This window comes from Coregonus lavaretus, assembly GCF_964263955.1.
Source record: "Coregonus lavaretus genome assembly, chromosome: 10".
Taxonomy (NCBI): Eukaryota; Metazoa; Chordata; class Actinopteri; order Salmoniformes; family Salmonidae; genus Coregonus; species Coregonus lavaretus.
Window position 1 is genome coordinate 30076529 of NC_139997.1, and position 25381 is coordinate 30101909.

Here is a 25381-nt window from a genome sequence, read left to right on the forward strand (position 1 = left end):
TCAGTACTTTTGGGTCTCTGTGACTTTATTACTATTAGGTCATGCTATAGAACTTAAAACCATTTTTGCAAGCTCTCTGGAAATAAAATGTAATATGCTTTAATGCCATATAATGTACTACTCAGACTCTTAGGCTCTGGTTTAAGTTTGAAGTCTCTGATATAGGATACTAACAATTTTAACAATGTGTAACAGATCTAAAGAAATAACCAATTCAGATGAATCCATATCAGAGCATCTGTGGTTAGTGACCCACCCAGATACTGACCCCAGGTCTGTGTTCCAGGTACTCTGACGGTAGAGCAGATCTACCAGGACAGAGACAGGTTTGCTGCTCTGGTGCGTGAGGTGGCAGCGCCCGATGTGGGCCGCATGGGCATCGAGATCCTCAGCTTCACCATCAAGGTAATGGACAGGGGCACAGTCAGGTCCTGTTAGGGCACAGGTCTGGCCTTTTGAAATGTAAACACTCTTATTACAGCTTTATACACTCTTATTACAACATATGCCAACTTATTACAGCTTTATACACTCTTGTAGTTCTATATACACTCATTACAGCTTTACACTCTTATAGTGACACCACTAGCCACACAATGATCGAGTGCCTCTGTGTTTTGTCCCTGTCAGGATGTGTATGATAAAGTGGAGTACCTGAGTTCCCTGGGGAAGAGTCAGACCGCTGCAGTACAGAGAGATGCAGACATCGGAGTTGCCGAGGCAGAGAGAGACGCGGGAATCAGGGTAAGAAATTAGATTCCCTGAATGCTTGCAGTACATTGCAGCATTCACTCTGAATCTTCCCTGTCCTCCTCTTCTCACGTTGTTGTCTCTGCCCTCTACAGGAAGCAGAATGTAAGAAAGAGATGATGGATGTCAAGTTCCAAGCAGACACCAAGATGGCCGATTCGAAACGAGGGTTGGAGATGCAGAAGGCTGCTTTCAATCAAGAAGTCAACACGAAGGTATCAGACATGGCCATCATTTTACATTTTAGTAATTTATAGGGGTGTAACGATTCGTTTTAACAACGATTCGATTTGTATCACGATTCGTGGTTGTCGATACGATTCAAGGACGATATTGGTTCATTTAGAACGATACGATCCGAAACGATTCAGTGACTTGAAATCGATTCAGTAACCTTTTAGCCAAAAATTCAACCAGTGTGACTGAAATAAATACCTGGATACTGGACAGTGCAGGTGAAGTTTCCTAGATTCCTGTTTCTTGTAAGGACCGCAATGGTGGCTTGATAATTTCTCGCTCGTCGGCTTCTCCTCTGTCGTCCGCCATGCTATGTTTTGCTGTCTTTGCGCCTTTGCGCTGCTGCTGGCGCGGGGCGATGACGTCACGGATAGGCAGACTGAATCGAGTAATGTTTAAAGCCTTTATCATTAAAAGTGCTAAGAAAAAACATCCATATAAAGTCTGACGTGCTTAAATCCAATGGATTATTTCCTAGTATCGATACAATCGATTTATTACATTTTAAAACGATGTTAGATTGATATATGTTGTCCAAAAGTCCAACTCGCCGAGCACAGATCGATGTAGTTGGATCATAGGAATATAAATCGATACATCGATGTAGTAGATGGATCGTTACACCCCTAGTAATTTAGCAGACGCTCTTATCCAGAGTGACTTACAGTTAGTGAGTGCATACATTTTCATACTGGCCCCCCGTGGGAAACGAACCCACAACCCTGGCGTTGCAAGCGCCATGCTCTACCAACTGAGCTACAGGGGACTATCATTGCTCTAGATTCGGTTCACCATTAGCAGTTAATCGATGACGTCAAATCTAGGCCTAATGTGAAAGCCCCTTATTAGAGATTCACCCTGGTCATATTCATTAGTGCACACCAAAGCAAAACGTTTTGCAACGGATAAAGGACTACCTGCACAAGTTCAGGTATTCCCTTTTCATTTCAGCCCGTTTGATTTCATTTAATTATTGGTGAATATGACCCATGCCTCTTCTCCCCCCAGAAAGCAGAGGCCCAGCTGGCCTACGAGCTGCAGGCTGCCAAGGAGCAGCAGAAGATCCGTCTGGAGGAGATAGAGATCGAGGTGGTTCAGAGGAAGAAGCAGATCACCATTGAGGAGAAGGAGATTGACCGCACGGAAAAGGAGCTCATCGCCACGGTCAAGAGGCCGGCTGAAGCTGAGGCCTACAAGATGCAGCAGCTGGCCGAGGGACAGAAGTGAGTGACCAATCACTGAGCCGCTCCCAGAATGCATGGAAAATAAGGACAATGTGTATGCTCGTTGGAATTCTGGATGCAAAGCAAGGTGTCATACTATAGGAAGTGAGTGAACCACCACTGAGCCTAGAGTGTCTGCCTTTCAAGTCAACATATGCAGCATACTGGGTGTAAGTTACACTCAGGCACAGGTCTAGGATCAGCTTAGCCTCTTCAAAATCCTACCCAAAATTCAAAAACCGATCAGTGTCTAGGGGCAACTTCATCTCACACTTACAGTAGTAGCTACTTGTATGCTTCGGGTGTGTAGAAGCTTGTCATGCTGTAGTTTAATGCAATCCAGTCTGCAATCCAATGATGTTGTTAGAGTTTAGCCCTTCACGTGCCCTCCTACCAACCCCTGAACAGAATGAAGAAGGTGCTGACGGCCCAGGCGGAGGCAGAGAAGATCCGTCGTATCGGTGAGGCAGAGGCTGGTTCCATAGAGGCTATAGGGAAGGCTGAGGCTGAGAAGATGAGGCTGAAGGCTGAGGCCTACCAGCATTATGGAGAGGCTGCCAAGACTGCTCTGGTCCTGGAGGCCCTGCCTAAGGTCAGTGTGTCACGACAGGGGCATTTAACGTTGTGTGGTAAGGAGAAGTTGTCACAGAGCTGCACACAAGCATTTGATATAGTTTGTGTCTACAATATATCAATGTTATTTTTTTTTTATTGCAACTTACCATTTTATTTGGTTTAAACATGACAACTAGAGGCTGTGTTAGATGAGTTCTCTCTGAAGAGCACCCAGGTGAAGAAGGTTTGTGTCATTGTGTTGGTACAGATCGCTGCCAAGGTGGCGGCACCCCTGGCCCGGACCAATGAGATCGTCATCCTGAGCGGGGACGGTGGCCGTGTGACCGGCGAGGTGAACCGCCTATTGGCTGAGCTCCCTGTGTCCGTCAACGCACTCACAGGGGTGGACCTGATGAAGGTGAGAGAGGGGGAAGGGGTTCAGTAGAATGGAGAGAGAGAGCCCATACTCACAAGCACTGCAGGTGTGAACACATTCCATAAATCGAGCATTCGTTAGCTATGTTTATAACGCTGAATCTATAGTATGCATAAACATTTGTACACCATAGAAATAAAATGTTGCTGTGAAGTCCAAGTGGAATTGCAGTCATTCCAGAACATACTCCCTACAGATCCCCACCATGTTTAATCTTTGACTAAACTGAGTCTGACTGTCACTCTCTGTGGCTGCGTCTCAAATACCTCCCTATGTAGTGCACTACTTTTGCAGTGGGCTGTGGTCAAAAGTAGTGCTCTAAATAGGGAATTGGGTGCCATTTAGTACAGAGTTATGTGCCGATATCCAGGCAATGGCAATGGGCTAACTATTGTTGTTTGTCGCCATTGTTCCAGTGAAGCCTGCAGCTAACCCAGTCTCTCTCTTATCATCTCACAGATCCCTTTGCTTCAAAAGATGATCAACCCTCAAGCATGAAAACAATCCTGTACACCTTAACTCAATACATTTCTTTATGCACTCTTTAAATCAACTGCCTTCACCTAGAAACTCTAGAAAACAAGTAGTTTCTTTTTTCTTTTCTTTTTTACTACAAAAGAGTCAAGCTGTTTTCATTTTCCTAAACCCCTGGTGCCTTAGCTCTATAGGGCCAGATCAGCTGTATGTACTACTGCTTTTTTGTTGTACTTTTTTTTTTTTTTAAGTAGTTACCCCATTCTGTTGTACTAACACTTGTCTACATTGTAGAAAAGGGACATTCATCATGATTGTTCAGTGCAGGCCTTGTTCTGGTCTGAAATGTTTGCCAGGTCTTCACCTTGTCTTCATTGTTATTATTTTGTTTGTTGTGTTACATAGTGCTTTGGATGTGCCCATGGTTTTGTATAGTTACTGAAAGTATTTCAGATATTTTGTCTCAAATTGAACTTTTTTCATTCTAATGTGTAGTCTGTGCCTGTTTACGATCCAAGTGGCCAAACCTCAGGAAAAGTAATGGTTTGGCAATTCTATAGTGTAGTGATACTATGGTGAACCTCCATCCACCATCTCAATGAGAGCTGTGGAAATATTGTCCTATCCCATCCTCATGTCATCTGCCTTGAGAGCAGAAACATTGGCATTCTATCTTATTCTTCACTAGAATCTTTCATTTCATTCTTCATTTTAGGAATGGGAGAGGTGTGCATTTTTAGGTAGACAAGACATACAAGACAAAGAAAACATAGACATTAACACATGTACATGGATCTACAAGTCTGTATGAAGCCATATACTGTCAAAGTTAGCCTTAATATAGAGACCCAGGAGTCCTGCTAGCTTTCCTGATCATCTGGATTACCTCAATCAATCTAAGCTTTAATACTTGTTCTTTCCAACTATTGAGACATCATATGACGTGATATGCATTTCAGTCTCTTAGGTTAGCCAATGTTGTGTTATATCATCTTATGGTTACATTCTGTTAAGTTACATATTAGTTTATAAAGGATTTATCTCTACAGTTTACCAGACTCTTTACTTTCAGGATTGTACAGGGTGGTGCTTACTTTTTTTCTAGGAATGCAATGCTGCCACGACCTGTTGACCATCCAATAATCTATCCGTTTTCTCCACATTCCTTACCCAATGTGCTTTAAACACAAGAATACATTTCAGTTTGTTTCGCCACACATTTGAGTTGGACTGTCTTGTTGTGGAGTTCATTTTAGGTTGGCTTCATTTTATGAAAATACATTTTAGCGTTTTAGGGGAAATCTAACCACTTTCTGAACCAGTGACCTCAAGCATGGCATAATATTTTCAAATATGGAATTTTTTTTACAGTAACGTTAACCCACTGCCAACGGTGGTATATCTCTGGTCTGGGGGAGAAATGTCATTATCTAATTCCTACTGATCACCAAAATAATACTTTATTTGTTTTATTATAATCTCCTCTTGTAAGATTTACATAGTAGACCAGACCGTAAAATGTGAGTGATAAACGGTGTGATACAGTACTGTAAATGTAGAAAGGAACCTGTATTCTGTTTCATGAAATGGCTGGTTTGAATTGTATAAGGTCGGAAATGTTGAAGTGTACCATCTGGACATACTGATGTCTTTCCCTGGTCAAATTGTGTTTTTGTTCAGCTGAAAAACACACATTATATGTAATTTTTTGGCACCTAATTTGTGTGTCAACGCTCTTTCAAGAATGTTGCATGTATTACTATGAATGATGGTGTAATTTCAGCAAGGTAGAAGCGGTTTTCAGATCAGAAAATCTACCTTTCGGATCTAGACTGTAGTTGGAAGACCAAACATTGTATGCCTTTAACATGTATCTTTATCTATAGCGTATCTATAATGAAACATTTTAAATTGATCACCCATTATTGAAATGTATCTATTCAGACTCAATAAATGTGTTTGTGTGAATTCGTCCATTTTCTAGACTGTTACATAATACTGGAAAACTGGCCCAGCATGGATATTTCATCATGTGAACATCACACTCATATCCTCGAGTCACTCTGTGGCAAAGTATTATTATGTGCTTCCCTGTAAAAAAAATTCTGCCACCTCATAGTTTCCTCAGTATTCTTTCAGAGAATCTATTACAAGTGGCCTGTAACATTATCCTCGTCCCATACTGTTATGTGCTGTAGCAGGTGTAGCCAACTCTTCTGGCATGACAACGATAGACACTATCGGATGGGGCTAATGTTATCAGTTAACATCAGGAGTCTAAATATCATTTTCTATGTTTGATAAGCCACTGTTCTTCTGCATATACAGGTACATCTCACACAAAATCTCACATGATTTACTTTTATTTACGATGTCCAGAGAAAGGGAGAACATGTTAAATAGTGACATACTGAGTTCTAGTTCTGACATGATGGATATATTATTAGTTCCCCTTACTAATTATACAAATCAAATGTCAGGGCAAAAGAATCCCCAGTTCCTTATCCTAGCAAACCACTTGCCTATCCTACAACTGAAAAATATGTACATTTTAAACAACGTCTAACATAGCAAAGAGAAATGTGCTATACAGTTAGCTTGGAATGACTCTATTGCATTCATTTGTCTCAACTCTACTCAGAGGTGGCACTAGAGGTCGCCAAGTGGTGGGGCAAAATGTGAATGTCTACCTGACCTGTTGTGTTTACTGAACAAGAAATCGCTTTACTTGTTACTCTGTTAATCAAAATACAAGTCAAGCATAGGTGCCTTATAGGGGTATTCTAGAGATGAGGAGGAGGGGACTTTAGCGTCCACATGGCTATCTCTTAGTGGCCCCACAGAGTCCATCAAGCTGTTATGGTGGTAGAGCATCATGCTGTGGAGTGGCATGTACTCTGGCCCATGGTCAGGTAGTGGTGGGTAAGGCTGTGGTGGCCGGAGCTCCCTGTCCAGCCCCAGGCCTGGCTTCTCATACTGGGCCTGGGGCTGGAGCAGCTTCCTGAGTGGATCCCAGACCCTGCCCTGCAGTGGATCCTGTTGAGGACGTCAGTGAGGGGCCGGGGGCTGCCGGACACCGAGAGAGGATGGGCTGATCTCCAGGCTACGCAGGGCGCTCTCAGGGAGGTGCATCCTGCTGAGCTTGGGGGTCAGGGGTAGGGGGTAGTCGAACTCAGCCTGCTGGGGCTATTTCTGGTGGGCCTGGTGGTGGTCTGCTGTGGGAGAGGTGAGGTGCTGGACCGCCAGGTCCTCTGTGGTGAGGTGGGTGAGGCCCCACTGGTCTGCTGCTCTGTGCCGGGGGCCTCCTGAAGCCAACAGACCCTGGGTGGTGAGTCTGGCCCAATGGAAGGTGTGGGAGGAAGAGAGGAGAGGCAACGTTTGGTAAACAAGTATGCCTGGCCTCCTTATGCTGCCCAGGGCTGAAATAGAACAACAGAGTACACTTTCAGATTATTAGCCTAGTTTATTTATCATAAATACACATTTGAGATTATCATAATCATTAACAAATCAACATCCTATAGAAATACTGGACTGATAAGAAGAATACTTATGATTCTCGTTCACAATGAATAGCTGCTGATTTGATGTAATACACTTTTAAGATAGAAATAAATTGACAGTTTCTGAAACTAACAATCTTCATCATCCTACTGTTGTGTTGTGGGTCCTTGACCCCCCCCCCATCACTCCTGGCCACAGGGCAGGGCAATTGCAGCCCCCCAGTTCATGAAGGCAGAGATGATGGGGTTAGGAGCAGCAGAGAGAGACGTGATGTCATCAGTCCTGTATCCTGCTGCACCATGGGAATCCAATGAGCTAGAGCTGGAGACGGTAACGTCAGCCTCATCATCTGACTCCACTGGTCTGGATCGTACTGAGACAATTAAGGACAGGACAGAAGAGGGCCCGTATTCATAAAGTGTCTCAGAAGGAGTATTGATCTAGGATCTATGTAATCGTATTCATCGTTATCTAAAAGGCAAACTGATCCTAGATCAGTACTCCAACTCAGTTTATTTAGCACATTTTTCTTACTTACTTTTTTAAAACTCTGCATTGTTGGTTAAGGGCTCGTAAGCATTTCACGGTAAGCATTTTCACCTGTTGTATTCGGTGCATGTGACAAATACAATTTGATTTGGATTTGACTTTATGAATACAGGCCCAGAATGCTAGAACAGAGAAGATTCATGGAGATTCCTTTACCTTTCACTTTGACCAACTCTTTAAAATGATATAATATTTACTTTAGAGGACCGGTATAGAATAATGACTACGTACTGTAGATAGCCTACTAGTCTTCGGATTGTCTCGAGGAATTAATGACACCTGCTGGCTATTTTCTTGAGCAGTTTTCTTTTCCATGTTTGGCAAGCTCAATAGACAGCTGGCTTGACTATCATGGCTAGACTTTTCATTGTATAAAATAGAAATCCCTTATTTAGAAATTAGGTGTAGTGTTTACAATTTCCCTTACAGATGTTTCAAACATTAACAATTCTGTAGGCCTTTTGTGACTATCATTTGAAGGTTTTGATTCCATCTGGCGTTGTCTTTCATTTAGTTTGTCAGAGCTCTGACCTTCCTTTTCTCTGAACCTACAGAAAGAAAGAATTCACATTATTCACAGTTTCTTAGTAACATGATAGTGATGTGTACCAGTAAAGAGTAAAATAACATGGCACTTAATTGATCAGTGAGTCAACTAAGTACCATTCCAATTCTGCATAATCATCATATTTCCCACTGCGCTAACAGGTTTACCAAGAGGAACATATTGGGGAATAGATGACTGACCAACAAATATGATAATGTTATTCTGAGTCATACTGGGAGGAGTATTGCATCACTTTCAAGTGAGAGTTGCCGTTCATGTTTCAAGCTACTAGAAGGCTATCTGAAGGTCTCTCACCTTTTTCTGTTCAGCCCATTGTCACGAAAGCCTTTTGCAAAGGGGTTGTTGCCTATCTTGAGTTTTGTTATCTGTTGGGTAAATTAGCACGCCTCATTAATTATAGTATTACACATCTCTTATTATGCTCTCTTGTAGCAGCAGCATTTGACATCCCAGACTTTACGTGCACTGTCCATATTCACCCTCCAGAGGGCACTCTAATCAACACAATCAGAATACAGTTGTTCCAGTATCTCCTGTGAGATCCTAAAGGTGTCCTGGCCTTATCTCTGAGTTCTGGTAGGCAGTGACAGCTATGAAGGTTGCCTCAGGGAAGGTGAAGCGCAGGTAGTCCCCTGACAGAGGGTTGTGGGGGTCTGGAGACTGGACAATATGCAGGCGGGACTGGTACTTATGCATGGAGTGGAGAATCACCTGCAAAACATATGATACCTGTTACTAGTATTCAGTGGAGGCTGCTGAGGGGAGAATGGCTCATAATAATGGCTGGAACGGAGCAAATGGAATGGCATCAAATACAGAAACCATGTGTTTGATGTATTTGATACCATTCCACTGATTCCGCTCCAGCCATTACCATGAGCCCGTCCTCCCCAATTAAGGTGCCACCAACCTCCTGTGCTAGTATTGTAGAAAAGGCAGTAGTACAAACCTCTCCAGCAATCATTCCTTTATTCTATTATCTGTGCATCACATTACCCAAACATAAGTAACCTGCAATTTTGTTTAGATTTTACTTTCTTTCCATGTTTCAATTGACTCCCGAGTGGCGCAGTGGTCTAAGGCACTGCATCGCAGTGCTAGCTGTGCCACTAGAGATCCTGGTTCGAATCCAGGCTCTGCTGTAGCCGGCCGCAACCGGGAGACCAATGGGGCGGCGCACAATTGGCCCAGCGTCGTCCAGGGTAGGGGAGGGAATGGCCGGCAGGGAGGTAGCTCAGTTGGTAGAGCATGGCGTTTGCAACGCCAGGGTTGTGGGTTCGATTCCCATGGGGTATGAAAATTAAAAAGAATAATGTATGCACTAACTGTAAGTCGCTCTGGAGCATCTGCTAAATGTAAATGTACGTTTAAAGACTCACTGTTGTTTATTAGGTAGAATGTTGAGTTGTTATCGCATATTGATAGGAATGTTTGCATATTGGAAGGTTCTAATTTATACCTTGAAATTAATTAATTTGTAAATGCTTTGGAGAGTTTTAATTATGATTTGACTACTGGCTCTGAGATTGTGCTGGAATGTGACAAGTAATGCTGTTTATGATGTAAAATATGCTGATGCAAATATGTTCTGTTTATTTTTAGAACACAATGCCATGTAGGTTGAGATGGAGAGTATGTGTTGGCAGGATGCCTAGTTTGAATGCAGTGGTTAGGTAGGAGGTGATACAGGTGCAGGTTCTTGTCCTCTAACTGGGACACCTGCACCTGTATCACCTCCTACCTCACCCACTGCATTCAAACTAGGCAACCTGCCAAAACAAGTATGCCTGCCAACACATACTCTCCATCTCAACCTACATGGTGATATCCTCATATCTGCAGCAGTATCTGATGTATTTACAGAGGTATCTGATATGAAAACAAAGCATGTATTACTGTATTGTATCACCAAACTTAACATTCAGTGGTTATCATCTATTGCAACAGTATCATGGTGACATGGCACTTTTAGTGTCACAGATAGTGCCAGGGTCTTCCATGCCAAGCCTTACCAGGCCATTGGAGTTGAGGGTGTTGGTGAGTTTGAGCTTGAGCTTGTGGAAGGAGACTGGGCACTGCATCCACCTCTCCCCCAGGGAGGCTGAGTTTGGGTGGATGAAGAAGCAGTTGGGAAGGTGGGGCTCAGTAATACCACCCAGCGATCCCTACTCCACTGCACAGGACAGATGTATAGTGTCAATACATATGGATAACACAGTAATAAAAGCACATTCTGCAGTTATTATACAAGCATACATTAGTAAAAGCTTATCAAGCTCTATAAACACAATCACTACCCTGCAACTGTTTGTCAAACATGGTAGCCAATAGATAACAAAATAGAAATAAACAGTAATGCTGGGAGGGGTATGTGAGGTAGGCCTACCTTGTATTTGTTTTCATTAGACAGGACCATGTCCATTATCAGCATGTACTTTGCCAGAGAATTTAACCCTGTCACAGTGACTTTGCAGTTTGGAAACATGCGCCTATAACATTAGGCGGTAAATTTGAACGCGATTGAACTAACAGGTCGCCTCAATCGCTTATTCAATCACATAGAGCGGCAGGATAGCCGATACAACTTGTCCTTGAAATTATAATGGTAAATTCTCATTACGAAAGAAACATATAATTTCTCTAATAAACTCCCAACACAGCATAACTCTTAAAAAGCCTTTATTTTCCCACAAAATGACACAGATAGGACAAGGGATTATTATAAATGGCTACCGGTAGCTATTTATCATCCATCCACACATCCTACCTTCCTGTTTTGGTGATAAGCATCTCTGTTCCTATATCTCCAAACTGTTCCCATAGCTCGCGACCCTGGAGCGACACCCGGACTTGAAGAGTTGAAAGCTTGGTTTCACCCCCGATTTTACCGCCGGCGTCCCAATAACTGCCTCGCCGAACCGCATCTTTCCAATCTAGTACAAGGTATTTATTTGCGTCATTCAGGATACGTTTAGCCTATTTGGTTATAGCTTCTTTCCACAGACCTATGACAATAGACTGCATATGCTAATTATACCCCTCTCAATAGGAAAAGAGCAATAACTGTATTGGAAGGCTCAATTAGGACTACTTGAACACTATCATGCAACATATCCAATAACATTTGGTCATGTTGTCAATGTCTATCCATGAAACACAAACCTACCTGGTGGACAATAGCCGTAGTTATTGGGCTGAGAGTTGAGTGGGTATGGGTAGTCACCACACAGCGGCCTCTCATTCAGATACATGACCTTGGAGCGCCAGTCAGTGAGTGCTCTTGTTGTTATCCTACTCTGATTTACTCCAAATTCATACTGAGTTCAGTGATCTGCACTTGAGATCTGATTCGGGAAGCGATCCCCTATACCAGGGTTCTTCAATTCCGGTCCTGGAGGGCCGAAACACCTCTGTTTTTCATCCTCTCCTTCTAATCAGGGGCTAATTCAGATCTGGGACACCAGGTGAGTGCAATTAACTACCAGGTAGAAATAAAAAACAGAAGTGTTTCGGCCCTCCAGGACCGGAATTGAAGAACCCTGCCCTATACTTTTCCCTCCCATATGGAAGACAAGACAGAGGTGTGTGAGGTGTTGGGACAACAATCGGAACACCACATTGATCTTTCACAGTTTAGAGCTGCCTAAATATTGTTGTGTGAAAAGAGGGGAGCAGGGCGGGGGAAGGATGTGTTCAGTATAGGAAGTGAGATTTGGGTTCCCCAACTTCAAAACCACCAACTCCCAGGCCCTAATCCAGTGGTGTTTATTCATGGATGCCAAGGGAAGCCAGGCTTCCCCAAAAAATGGACCAAAAAATATAATCAATTATTTATCTTTCGTCTCTGTGTTTCATAATTTTCCTTCAATTCGCAAGATACTGAATTTATCTCAAAGGAGATCGCATCCGAGCGAAACAGCGCCCCCTCTGTCTCTCTACATGTAGGCCATCTATCTGATGCTGTCTGGTCAAAACGAGTATGACATTGTTGCCGCCCGTAGCATTGAACGCAAGAGAAGCCAGCAGGCATCTGGCCTCCTTGACAAAAAAAGTATAAAACATTTGCCAGTCAGCATTGAGCTAAACTGAGCGAGCTCAACTGTGAATGGTCCTGGCGCACCAAAAAAAAGTGTCAAGGGAAGCCAGCTTGGATTTGGCATCACTCCTATCAAATCCTATTGAGAGAATACATCATTGACAGAACGTGAATTTTTAGAATTTTTGCATCTCGTTGTGTTGTTGTCCTCCGGTGGCTAGCTAGCCAGCTAGCTAAAATTGACCCCTTCCTAAATTAGCCATGGATGGAGATAGAGATTTGGACTTCTGGTTTTACTTAATTCTCCGTACTGGCCAATGATTATAACGGCGATACTGATCCAACCATTAATTCATACATTGTTGTGCCCCTGGCCTGAGAGGATGGAAGTTCAATATGTAGCTAGATATAAAAGGCAAACGTTAACTAGCGAACGTTGCCCATGAATGGAAGTTAAGCTAGCTAGCAAGCAAGCATTTTAGCCAGGTAGCCTAGGACAACAAAAATAAAAGCGTGAACTGTATGACAGAGTGATAGACCGTTTTGTCAACATGAAAGAGAGGACGATGGCATTGGTCTTTCTCTGCAAGTAAAGTGAGTCAACATGTTTTTCTACTTGCACACACACAGAAATCAGAAACATGGACATCCACATCATATTTAGCTTACGTTGATTGGAGTAAATTGTTTTTGGTATCTTTTAGTTGTCACTGTATTAGACTAAGCATAGGTGATTAGATGATGTTGAAGTTGAAATGGTGCTGGAATAGTGGAGGCAGCTCCTGTTTTCTTTGCGACTTGCGGTAACTCTCTGTGGTTCTAAATCAATAGTTTAGTGGTCCGAAAATTTCGCAAACATTAACTTGCTTGACCATGCTGTAGGTCATGTAACTTTCTGTTACTGTACATGCAATATGCTCTGTGGACTTCACTGGACAGAAGTTGCTATGCGGTTTTGTGATAAAACAAAGGTGTGGTTGAATTTATTCTGCCACTGTCTTATTGTCTCGGCCTTTAGGCCTATATATCACGGTCGCAAGGCATATGAATTAACAGGTTATAGAGCAAACAACGCAATTATCACAACACATAGGTTGTAATAGATTTTAGCCACGCACCGCTACTGTGCTAATCACCTGGGCAGTTTCACCTGCCATTATAACAGGAAGCTGGTCCCGGCTCCTTTTATTAAAAGGACAGAAGGCAAGGGAGTGTCAATGTAGAGATGTGTTAGAGCAGGGGTCGGCAACAGGCGGCCTGCAGGCCAAAACCAGCCCGCAAGTGTTTCTTTTTTTGGGGGGGCCCCCCCGAAAACTAATTGTGTGTATATATGAAAGGTATATACACAGTATGAAATTATTGTAATTGAAAATAATTTCTTATTGGGTTTAGTTGTGGTAAATTTGAAGTGTACAAATTACGTTCCTGACCATCCTCACCGAAAAAAAGAAAGCTGAATCTAGTTGCCTACCGCTGGTTTAGAGTGACATCGTGCGCACTCAGTAGAGGCCTCCTGTCTGTAATAAAGTCCATTTGTGGGGAAAAACTCATTCTGATTGGGTGGGCCCAGTGATGTGAAATCCATAGACAAGGGCCTAATTAATTTATTTCAATTGACAGATTTCCTTATATGAACTGTAACTCAGTAAAATCATACAATGTTTTGCATGTTGCGTTCATATTTTTGTTCAGTATACTTTTTCAAAGTACCTTTTTAAATAAGCTACCATTGAGAAAAATATAGTTTACTTAACTTCTTTCCGTGTGAAGTAATTGGTAGCTTGGTAAACTATCTTTTCAGAGTAGCTTCCCCGACACACACATCAAATGATCATTAGGAATGGATATGTCATTGTACATATTAAATACACATTTCATAGAGCTTACAAATATCTTATCCTAGCATAAGAAGATACAGGGCCTTCAATGAACCTGTATGGACTGGAGACTCATGTTATGCAGAGGTAAAACAGAACATTACAGAACAGTTCTATAAATGTATATAAATAGTAACTTACTTTCATTCAATTTACTACACCACAAAATTGTAATTCACTGCATCAGGCTTATTACCCAAGAGACCTGCATGATCCGTTTGTTTTGGGAATATTTTAGGTCATTTTTTCTTTTTCTAAAACTTGCATCTGATTATTCAATATATTAATAGCTAATTTGGGCTAATGTAATGTCACTTATCGCATGTGAAATGTGAAACAATCCTTACAGAGTAAAGCAATGTGTATTACTACAATTTTTCTATCATTCAGCACTCAAATAAATGCATGTCCTCCTGCTCTTTCATGTCTGGCTGGCCACAGAAATGAATTTCTTTGAATGTGATGTAAAATTCACAGAAATCTATTTCCCTAGCTGATAGTCTGGTGCCGCCCAGATAGGCCTGCTAACATCTTTATCTTGAGGCTCAACCCGACCAATCAAACCCCACTGGTCCGCGCCCAAACTGGGGAGTCAGTCTCTGCGGTGACTGGGCTAAGTTGTCACCCTCACCCTGCCCTCACCCTAAACCGTGTCACCTGATACCTCCCACGTGCATCATCCATACATTTAATTTTGTTGAAATATTATACAAATATGGTGCCATATAATATAATGCCACCCACAATGAAAGCTCCTGGAAGATGGTTGCAGTCATATTTGATATGTAGATGATTCAAATCACTAACATCTACATCAAGAAGTCATTGCATCATATTCAGTTGAAATGAGCTGCTGATGCTTGGGTACCCTTTCCTTTGTAGTCAAGATCTAAGTCACAATTGATTGCATTGCCATGACATGATCTATAAAGTATGTGTGGTGGGGAAGAACTGTACAGAAGGATATGTTGTTGCAACAAATCTTTGAATGTTTCAAGAGGAATCATTTCAGTTGGCTGTTTCTTAGGTGGTTCTCTTAAAGTCATCATGTTAAATTATTCAGTTACTTCAATAACCAGTTAAGTTGAGGTCATGTTTGAACAATGTTTGCTTGGGTGAGTTTGAATGTTGATAAAAGAGACTTAGACAAGATGTAAAACAAAACACGTCTTAAAATGCAAAGCTGGAAAGATACACATTACCAAAAGTATGTGGACACCTGTTCGTCAAACATCTCATTCCAAAGTCATGGGCATTAATATGGAGTTGGTCCCCCCCTTTGCTGCTATAACAGCCTCCACTCTTCTGGGAAGGCTTTCCACTAGATGTTGTAACATTGCTGCGGGGACTTGCTTCCATTCAGCCACGAGCATTAGTGAGGTCGGGCACTGATGTTGGGCGATTAGGCCTGGCTCGCAGTCGGCGTTCCGATTCATCCCGAAGGTGTTTGATGGGGTTGAGGTCATGGCTCTGTGCAGGCCAGTCAAGTTCTTCCACACCGATCTCGACAAACCATTTCTGTATGGACCTCGCTTTGTGTAAGGGGGCATTGTCATGCTGAAACAGGAAAGGGCCTTCCCCAAACTGTTGCCACAAAGTTGGAAGCACAGAATCGTCTAGAATGTCATTGTATACGTTAAGATTTACCTTCACTGGAACTAAGGGGCCAAGCCCGAACCATGAAAAACAGCCCCAGATCATTATTCCTCCTCCACCAAACTTTACAGTTGGGACTATGCATTGGGGCAGGTAGCGTTCTCCTGGCATCCGCCAAACCCAGATTTATCCGTCGGACTGCCAGATGGTGAAGTGTGATTCATCACTCCAGAGAACACGTTTCTACTGCTCCAGAGTCCAATGGCAGCAAGCTTAACACCACTCCAGCCGACGCTTGGCATTGTACATGGTGATCTTAGGCTTGTGTGCGGCTGCTCGGCCATGGAAACCTATTTCATTAAGCTCCCGACCAAAAGGTTCTTGTGCTGACGTTGCTTCCAGAGGCAGTTTGGAACTCGGTAGTGAGTGTTGCAACTGAGGACAGACTATTTTTACGCACTTCGGCGGTCCAGTTCTGTGAGCTTGTGTGGCCTACCACTTCTCGGTGAGCCGTTGTTTTTCCTAGACGTTTCCAATTCACAATAACAGCACTTACAGTTGACCAGGACAGAAATTTTACTTACTGACTTGTTGGAAAGGCGGCATCCTATGACGGTGCCACGTTGAAAGTCACTGAGCTCTTTAGTAAGGCCATTCTACTGCCAATGTTTGTCTATGGAGGTTGCATGGCTGTGTGCTCGATTTTATACACCTGTCAGCAACAAGTGTGGCTGAAATATCCGAATCCACAAATTTGAAGGGGTATCCACATGCATGTGTGTGTATACAGTGTATTCGGAAAGTATTCAGACCCCTTCCCTTTTTCCACATTTTGTTACATTACAGCCTTATTCTAAAATGGATTAAATAAAACATTTCCCTCAATCTACACACAATACCCCATAATGACAAAGCGAAAACATGTTTTTATCAATTTTATTTACATAAGTATTCAGACCCTTTGCTATGAGACTTGAAATTGAGCTCAGGTGCATCCTGTTTCCATTCATCATCCTTGAGATGTTTCTACAACTTGATTGGAGTCCACCTGTGGTAAATTCTATTGATTGCACATGATTTGGAAAGGCACACACCTGTCTATATAAGGTCCCACAGTTGACAGTGCATGTCAGAGTAAAAACCAAACCATGAGGTCGAAGGAATTGTCTGTAGAGCTCCGAGACAGGATTGTGTCGAGGCACAGATCTGGGGAAGGGTACCAAAAAATGTCTGCAGCATTGAAGGTCCCCAAGAAGACAGTGGCCTCCATCACTCTTAAATGGAAGAAGTTTGGAACCTCCAAGACTCTTCCTAGAGCTGGCCATCCGGCTAAACTGAGCAATCGGGGGAGAAGGGCCTTTGTCAGGGAGGTGACCAAGAACCCAATGGTCACGCTGACAGAACTCCAGAGTTCTCTGTGGAGATGGGAGAACCTTCCAGAAGGACACACCATCTCTGCAACACTCCACCAATCAGGTCTTTATGTTAGAGTGGCCAGACGGAAGCCACTCCTCAGTAAAAGGCACGACAGACCGCTTGGAGTTTGCCAAAAGGCACCTAAAGGACTCTCAGACCATGAGAAACAAGATTCTCTGGTCTGATGAAACCAAAATGGAACTCTTTGGCCTGAATGCCAAGCATCATGTCTGGAGGACACCTGCCACCATCCCTATGGTGAAGCATGGTGGTGGCAGCATCATGCTGTGGGGATGTTTTTCAGCGGCATGGACTGGAAGACTAGTCAGGATCGAGGGAAAGATGAACAGAGTAAAGTACAGAGATCCTTGATGATAACCTGCTCCAGAGCACTCAGGACCTCAGACTGGGGTGAAGGTTCACCTTCCAACAGGACAACGACCCTAAGCACACACGACCCTAAGCACACAGACAACGCAGGAGTGGCTTGGGGACAAGTCTCTGATCCAACATCTCTGGATAGACCTGAAAATAGCTGTGCAGCGACGCTCCCCATCCAACCTGACAGAACTTGAAAGGATCTGCAGAGAAGAATGGGAGAAACTCCCCAAATACAGGTGTGCCAAGCTTGTAGCGTCACACCCAAGAAGACTCAAGGCTGTAATCACTGCCAAAGGTGCTTCAACAAAGTACTTAGTAAAGGGTCTGAATACTTATGTAAATGTGATATTTACATTTTTAATTTGTAATACAAATTTGTAGATTGATAAGGGAAAAAAACAATTTCATCCATTTTAGAATAAGGCTGTAACGTAACAAAATGTGGAAAAAGTCAAGGGGTCTGAATACTTTCCGAATGCACTGTATATAGTGTAGGTCAAATAAACATGCCAAAATAAGGACATATCGTGTCCTAGTATCTCTTTGCCAAAAAACTTGCTTTGTATGGGGGCATGGAGGGGCGTCGAGGCGAGATGTCAAACACCAGATGTTGCAAAACTGTTTGGGGTCTGATTAGAAAGGGTGGGGGCATGTCATTGGACGGAGGCAAACTGGACCAGACCCAGAACATGATAGATAAGGGGACCACAGCTCTGATGTCATCATCATATGCAAATGAGCTGGTGGCCTTAAAGGAGACCTTTGCGAGCTGTCAGGGGTCTGTGAACAACCTGGAGGTGTTGGAGACGTGCTGGTGGTTGTAAAGCAGAGCTGCGTGTTAAGAGCACCATCAACACCCTTAATTAACACTTTGTTCTTCAAGAGGAGACGGAGGACAACGCACACAGAACAGACGTGGAGGTGAGCACTTAAAGGCCCATTCTGTGATATTTACAGCCGTTTTTGATCACCTAACCAAGTCACTAAACATGTGACGCTGTCAGTTGGGCTTCATTTGAAGGTGGATAATTAGGGGAGAGAGCTGATGTTTAGAGAAGGTCCTCTATTAAGATGCTCTGCAAGGGGTTTCTTTTAGTTAACCACAAGCAATTTCATCAAGGGAACACATGTAAACACTATTGATATAATGCAATGTGGGACCTGCACTTGGTTGGTCTTGTAATAGGACTTCTCGAAAATATTTGATTTAGAAATTGATTTAAATATCTGGACATCAGACATTTCTGTGGATCAAACATGCATTTTATGTCTGGGAAAATAAAATATAATCCTGGAATATAGCATGCATATTGTATTCATACCCAGGGTAGTTGACTTCTCAATGTTAACACATTAACAACATATTGACTCAAACCTGTTTCTCTACATTGGTTTGTGTGTATTTAATATGTAATATCCATTCTCTTTTTCCAACAGGTTTATTCATTTAGGTGAAGTGATCATGGGACATTCATTGTTTGTTGGTCTTGTACCCTGGACAGGATATCATCATATACTGTAAGTTCGTTATGGTGACACTACAGTATAGATGATGTACTATCCAGGGTCTCATTCCCCCTTCTAGCCACTATCAGCACACACACCGTTGATGGTTGGAAGCTAGAGGGTGGCGATCAAACCGTTACCATTACTGAGTTTTAGCAATGGTAAGGGTTCTATTGACGCCTCTCAATGTAATAGCTACATTAGTACACACGACCGGATGGACAGACGCTGCTGGCGGTTGGAAGCTAGAGGGTGGCGATCAAACCGTTACCATTACTGAGTTTTAGCAATGGTAAGGGTTATATTGACACCTCTCAATGTAATAGCTACAATAGTACACACACGAACGGATGAACAGACGTGGTTGGAAGCTAGAGGGTGGCGATCAAACCGTTACCATTACTGAATTTTAGCAATGGTAAGGGTTCTATTGCTGCTTCTCAATGTCATCTGGAGTTGCGATAAAGGAAACTAAAAACTGGTGGACTGGTCTTTTCTTCCTTGCAACAAGGAGCATTTGTTTACAACAAATTAGTAATACCAAGAACCAAAGTTGTGTATAAGAACTGATTTGGATATTTTACATTGTAAGGTGTTTGTTGATGTGTGAAATAAAGTTTAAAATTCAAAACCAAAGAATGACTATCAATGTCTGGGTGTACATCTTAGTCTAAAGGTGGAATACTGTACCAAGGTTACCACCTTAATGCATTGGCAGGTTACACATCAAATTGTATGAATGTATACTTTTATTTATAATTTCATATATAGTGTACAGCTTTTTAAAAGCAGTTGGTTTGTCTAATCAGAGATCACATCTAGCATTCTACACAAGTTGTTAGCAGTGTAAATGTCAGTAATCAATGGAGAGCAGCTGTTTCTGTACACAGTAAACAGACATCACAGCCCTCTCTCACCATCTCTTCATTGAGACACTCCAGCCTTTCCTCTTTCTCGCTCTTTGCCCTTGCTTTAGGCCACAGAGGGCACACACTTGTTATTCATCAAAATAGCCTGGATAGTGAAAGAAGCACCGAGCAAACTCACAGGGAGGGGGAGAAATTAACCTAATCACTATCTGACCCATTTTACAAGCAGGTTAGAGCTCCATTTTGCCTTCCATTAAAGAGTTGTCAATTCAGTTCTCAGGGGCTGTGTTTTGCTATGAGAGAGACAAAGGAAAGAGTGATTGAAATGGAGGCTTGAGGGGACAGCAATGCTGTGGGCAGCTGAGAGAGAGAGTGCGAGACGGAGAGAGGCAGGGGGTGGATAGAACAACAGGGACATTCAACAGACATAACATGACTGTGCTACTCCCAGTTCAATTATCAGCAGGCCAGGCTAGCAAAGGTCTACTGCCAAGGAGAAGCTTCTTGAAGCACAAGATAAACCAGCAACCTTTTCACAGCTTGCCCAACCCCCACCCCCCCTCCCACACACACACTCTACACCAAAATATAGCTGTTTAATTAAGAGGTCAAAATGTAAATTACAAGAAAATGTTAGAGAAGCTCTAAAAGGAAAAACGAATATGTGCAAGTCATCCTTTACTTAAGAAGAATGCTTACGCAAGAACACAATATGCTGACCCTTGAGAGAAATTACTGTAGATGAGGCTGGGACCAAGTTCAAGGGGAGAGAGCGCTGTCTCTCTGTTTCTGATAGCTCTCACATTAGCTGACTCATGATGAGTCTTTACAAGCTCTCAGCAGCACAGTTTAGCTACAGGTCTGTCCATAGTCAAGCAGTAGAAACCAGTCAGATCTCTCCTTGAAAATAGTGTTCAGAGAATCCATAGAGTCCAACAGTGTTCATTTCCTACTCACTAGGCCACCATAATACTGTTCCCCCAGATTATCATAATACTCAGTTTATCATAATCCTCGTCAGTTCTTCACCTTCACAGACAGCCTCAGCTTGACCTGCCTGAGGAACACAGTGCTCAGGTCATCTCCAGCCTCTCTGGCTATCCTGGCAACCATCTGACCAGCCTGGCCAATCACCATTTTCTGTCATCAGGAGAAATGGACAGAGGAAATACAGTATATTAATGAGCATGCATTTCAATATGTCAATGTTTGAAGTCCACAAGAGGGCCACAGTTACCACAGCAGATATGAATAATGTATACTGTAATAATCACTAGGTCCTAACAACGAAATATACAGTAAATCAATGATTTTAAACTTTGTCGTCATTCCCTTAGCTGAATGAAAACCTAGAGAGCAGTCTGGTGCAGGGGTCAAGTTTGAATCACTTTGAGCACTGCTGCACCAATGCAGATGTAGGCTCACATCCATCCAGTCTGTCTTCCATTAAAATGCATGGTTTAAAAAGGAGTGCTCAAATATTTACAAGGTATTACAGGCTAAAGAAGACTCCAGGCATAGTGAATTGAAACTCATGAGTCTGAGGACACAGTTTATCTACACTTGCAACTATCAGTATGAGAACACATGGTTGAGCAGCTTTATATCTCCAACATTAGGTGGAGATGGGTGTGACATCAGTTGGGCTAAATTCCATTTCAACTCAGAAAGTACACTGAAATTCCAATTCTCCTCATTGCTTGGAATTGAAATTTGACATTTCAGTTTACTTCCTGAATTTAGTAAATTGAAGCGGAATTGACCCCAACCCTGATAAGAGATATCTCGTAGAATCAAGCTATAGACTCACCATGGGGATGTGATTTTAAGGGGGGATGGAAATAAGTCAAAGAGCCGCTTCAGATTAACTATCTATCGACACATTGACAGGTCTATGTGAAGGGCCACACCCATAGAGGGTGGAGCCTCGCTCCATCTACGAGAAAGTTCCCGTAGCTTTTCTCCTCGTCTTTATCTCCTTCCACTGATGGCTTCTCACGTGTTAGTTAGTAACGTAGTGAGGTTGGTAGGGGTGCTCATTGACGTGTTTCACAACAGGAGACATCGAAATCTACATGGAAAATAGTACTGAGAAATGCAGCACACTTACCATGTGACTTTCTTTCTTCACATACAGTTTTACTGCTATATCCAGCTCTCCATTCTCCCTGTCGTGCCACAAGTCAATGGCCTGCAATTGAGAGAAATAAAAAGTTAATATAATTTCAAAGGTAGTACTACCGTGAGTATTTCTCTACATGTGCTACAACATTTATATCTGGCACACAATCATCAGATAGATATTAGGGACTAAAGCGTCAATAATCATTGTGATTGGACACTGGACCTACAATACATCTCAAGCTGGGATGGAAGATAGTGCTTGACAGTTAAAATGGTTAACATGCACATGCACTATATCTGCATTTGGCTATATGAGTGCAGTGCATCGTCTGGCTGTGCAGTCTATGTGTGTCCGTAATGACGAGTCACCTGTGTCATTGTGTAAGGGACTTCTTTGGGCAGATATTCCAGAAGCTTCTCTCTGACAGTGTTGGTGCAGACCTCCTCAGGGGTCTGATCTGTCAGGACATCACTGTGGTATTGCCAAGACCCAGGCTTTGCCCCCACTACTAGGTATGTCTGTCGAGCAGACAGTCAGGCAGGCACAGACAGTCGTCAACAGCAATCTTAGTTAATTGTTATACATCAACATAGCTAGAATTGATGTCCATTGCTTTCAAATAACTCCAATTATTCTACAATGACTGTACTTGTCAACTTAGTATTAGATACATTACTTTATAAGTCCCTATATCACCATATGCTAACATTACCTTCAGTGTCTCCACATCCTCTCCATCCACAGCAGAGAGCATGAAGACGTCCTTGAAGTGAGGCCAGCCCTGTTGGGTCTTCAGAGCCCTAAGCTGCTCCTTACTCAGCCCTGACTGGGCCTCACTGCCCTCACCAGGAGCCACATCACCACCCGGCTTGTCCTCATCTCCAGACCCTGATGTCCTGGCCTCCCTGTCTGTCCTCCTCTCAGCCCAGGGGGGCTTGATCACACTGCGGACCTGCAGCTTCCGCCCGTTCACCACTCCACATGTCAGATCTGCTGTGATCTCCAACAACCTGCTCTTGCTCTTCAGCAGGTCAACCTGTGCCATACACAGTACACAGTTCATGTGCCAATTCAGACAGTTCCTAATCTATTACATCATAATAATGCATTATATCATATGACAACCATGATCAGTTATTATTGACAAGGCCATGGAGAGAGGATGAGGTTTGCATGCGTGTGATAAAGAAGTTGTACCTTATTGAGAACTAGGACTGCTGGGACATCTGGGTATTGGGTCAGGCATTTCAGGACCTCAAAGTCTAGCTTGTTGCAGGCCCACTTGTCTGACACATCCACCATTACCACCACTGACGCAATAACAACAAGAAGAGGACATAAACATGATGGTATAGGCCAGTGACACTCACTCATAATCCTATATACATGCCAGATCCATGTGTGTCAATGCAGTCCCCACAAAATTATTTATTTAAAAGGAATTGTGAAAATGTATGGGACCACATACACTTTGGGGACCACATACTGTTTAAAAAGCATAGACTAGAATGTCTGAAAAGCAATGGCCGAGTTATGGCCGATCATCTGTGTGCCCGAAAAGTTACAAAAAGTGAAGAGTCATGCAGTACCGAGGCCAGCTTCCTTGACTGTATTCCAAGGATCCTCGAGGAGAGACTTCTCCAGCTGGTGCCTGTGGAGAAGATAAATACCACTGTTGGAAATTCACCTATTTCGTTTTAACACTGCAATACCACAGTAATGAAATCAGTGTAACAAATCACCTCTTGACTTTTGTAGGTGTAGTGAGTCCAGGAGTGTCCAGTAAAATCTAGAGAGAGAATGTATAAGTATGCATGTACAAGTTTGGTTATCTAAAAATAGATACTGTACATAATGTAAAAAGGCCCTGAAAAACAAATAAACACTTGCCAAATTGCTGCTATGCTAAATGCATGGTCTGTGAGCTGATTCTAACTTACAATCTGTGTGTCGTCTTCTGTGAGAACGCCGAGGGCACGGGACCGTGTGGTGTGCACTTTCTTGGAAACAGCAAACACCTATGATCATATCAAAGAAACTGATGTTCATGGAAATACACTCCAGACTGACTCAAGAGTGACTCATGATGTGTACAATTTAAAGTGAAGAAACTGGCCAGTACAATAAAGTGAAGTACCTTTCTGCCAAGCAGTTGGTTGGACAGTGTGGACTTCCCAGCATTTGGGGCACCAATGATGGCCACTCTTAAAACCTTTGAGTTCTCTGGTTGATCTGGATCCTTCACCAGCAATGATAATTGTTCAGCTGAAACAAGAGTTAAGGGGTTGATTTATCAGAAGTATGAGTAAAATATGAAATACATAATACAGATCTACAGAATACAAGGGCATATGTAATATTCTTAGACATTCATTCAGTGCGCAGCATTTGGATAAGGAGAACCTCTACTGCGATGCCCTAAACCCCGAGGTAACTAACTATTTTGTTTTCAGAGGCAGCAGTTGAGATTACCGCTGTCGGGCAGAACTGAGGCTGGATAGTGATAAAGAGTGTCATCTGTCTCCGCCGCTTTGCCTTTCGCCAGTCTGCTCAAAAACGCATCCGATGTAATAAAACAGGCAGGAGTGAAGGGAAAACCGTGTCCATTATTGGTCCCTGGACGACGGGCAGCCCATCCTAAACCAAAGCAACAGAGACATCGAGATTATCATCATCACTGCGTAGACTTGCCAGGTAATTGATGCAACGGTGATGCCTAACGTTAGTTTACAATGACGCACGAATTACTTTTTTTCAAACTAATTATAGCTAAATTACATGTAACGTTATGTAACCTGACATCAATGGAGCTATTTCCTCAAAATGAAATAACTAACGTTAACTGACTATCTCTGATTAGCTAGCTAGCCAACTATAAGGCATGGCTGTCATGACTGACAAGAAAATATAATTATAAATTTGTTTCGGACAAAATTAAGTATATTTCTGGGTGGAGGAAATGTTATGACATTTGCATGATCGCTTATTAATAAGCAGATAAGGTAGACGACTGACCGGTTCTGAGAAACAGTGACGCATTTTCCAGTGGCGCAGACACGTTAGCAACTCTCGGAAAACGTAAAGATTTCCGGAAAATCGAGATGCTCACACGGAAAGCCATTTATGATATAAACTTATCTATCCGAGCTATCGCTGAAATTCCAACATACTTCGGTGACTCTATCCGAAACGCAAGGTTACTTCATGGCACCATGATTGTTTACTTTCACATTGAACTAAGGGCGCAGCCATGATGGACAAACAAAATAGTGGTTTTGT

General features: G+C 42.7%; 2 protein-coding genes, 1 long non-coding RNA gene and 1 pseudogene across 5 annotated transcripts in view; 2 read left to right on the forward strand and 2 right to left on the reverse strand.

Annotated features, from left to right (window-relative positions):
- LOC311136079 (flotillin-2a) overlaps window positions 1–5643 on the forward strand; it is a 44925-nt gene extending 39282 nt beyond the window's left edge. For both annotated transcript variants that reach the window (XM_084170151.1, XM_084170152.1), the window contains 7 exons: window positions 287–405; window positions 631–744; window positions 846–965; window positions 1996–2210; window positions 2619–2802; window positions 3034–3183; window positions 3661–5643. In XM_084170151.1, the coding sequence (XP_084026277.1) occupies window positions 287–405; window positions 631–744; window positions 846–965; window positions 1996–2210; window positions 2619–2802; window positions 3034–3183; window positions 3661–3699 (941 nt within the window). In that variant the 3' untranslated portion in view covers window positions 3700–5643. The remainder of the gene's footprint in view (window positions 1–286; window positions 406–630; window positions 745–845; window positions 966–1995; window positions 2211–2618; window positions 2803–3033; window positions 3184–3660) is intronic.
- Window positions 5644–6022: 379 nt separating this feature from the next.
- On the reverse strand, window positions 6023–11547 carry LOC311135687 (T-box transcription factor TBX6L-like; annotated as a pseudogene). The gene is made up of 9 exons (XR_014615427.1): window positions 11463–11547; window positions 11064–11229; window positions 10683–10785; window positions 10309–10469; window positions 8861–9007; window positions 8591–8661; window positions 8197–8276; window positions 7330–7552; window positions 6023–7117 (listed from the first exon to the last, which is right to left on the reverse strand). The product of XR_014615427.1 is annotated as a T-box transcription factor TBX6L-like (transcript).
- Window positions 11548–18381: 6834 nt separating this feature from the next.
- LOC311136228 lies at window positions 18382–19589 on the forward strand. The gene is made up of 2 exons (XR_014613855.1): window positions 18382–18523; window positions 19040–19589. It is a non-coding gene; the product is annotated as an uncharacterized lncRNA (long non-coding RNA).
- A 250-nt stretch (window positions 19590–19839) lies between these two features.
- On the reverse strand, window positions 19840–25369 carry eral1 (Era-like 12S mitochondrial rRNA chaperone 1). Its single transcript, XM_084170348.1, has 11 exons — window positions 25118–25369; window positions 24575–24739; window positions 24240–24367; window positions 24043–24120; window positions 23845–23891; window positions 23692–23753; window positions 23300–23412; window positions 22815–23138; window positions 22471–22620; window positions 22088–22168; window positions 19840–21117 (listed from the first exon to the last, which is right to left on the reverse strand). Exons 1-11 carry the CDS (start codon window positions 25221–25223, stop codon window positions 20995–20997), a joined length of 1377 nt encoding a protein of 458 aa, XP_084026474.1. The 5' UTR covers window positions 25224–25369; the 3' UTR covers window positions 19840–20994.
- Between the last annotated feature and the right edge of the window lie 12 nt (window positions 25370–25381).

Excerpts from the sequence above, each read along its gene's own strand:
- eral1 (XM_084170348.1), bottom strand. The coding sequence starts at position 25,223 with ATGGCTTTCCGTGTGAGCATCTCGATTTTCCGGAAATCTTTACGTTTT. Across the intron at positions 24,740-25,117 it reads GTCACTGTTTCTCAGAACCG|GATGGGCTGCCCGTCGTCCA; the intron begins GTCAGTCGTCTA and ends GCTTTGGTTTAG. Across the intron at positions 23,413-23,691 it reads AGTCAAGGAAGCTGGCCTCG|TGGTGGTAATGGTGGATGTG; the intron begins GTACTGCATGAC and ends TTATTGCGTCAG.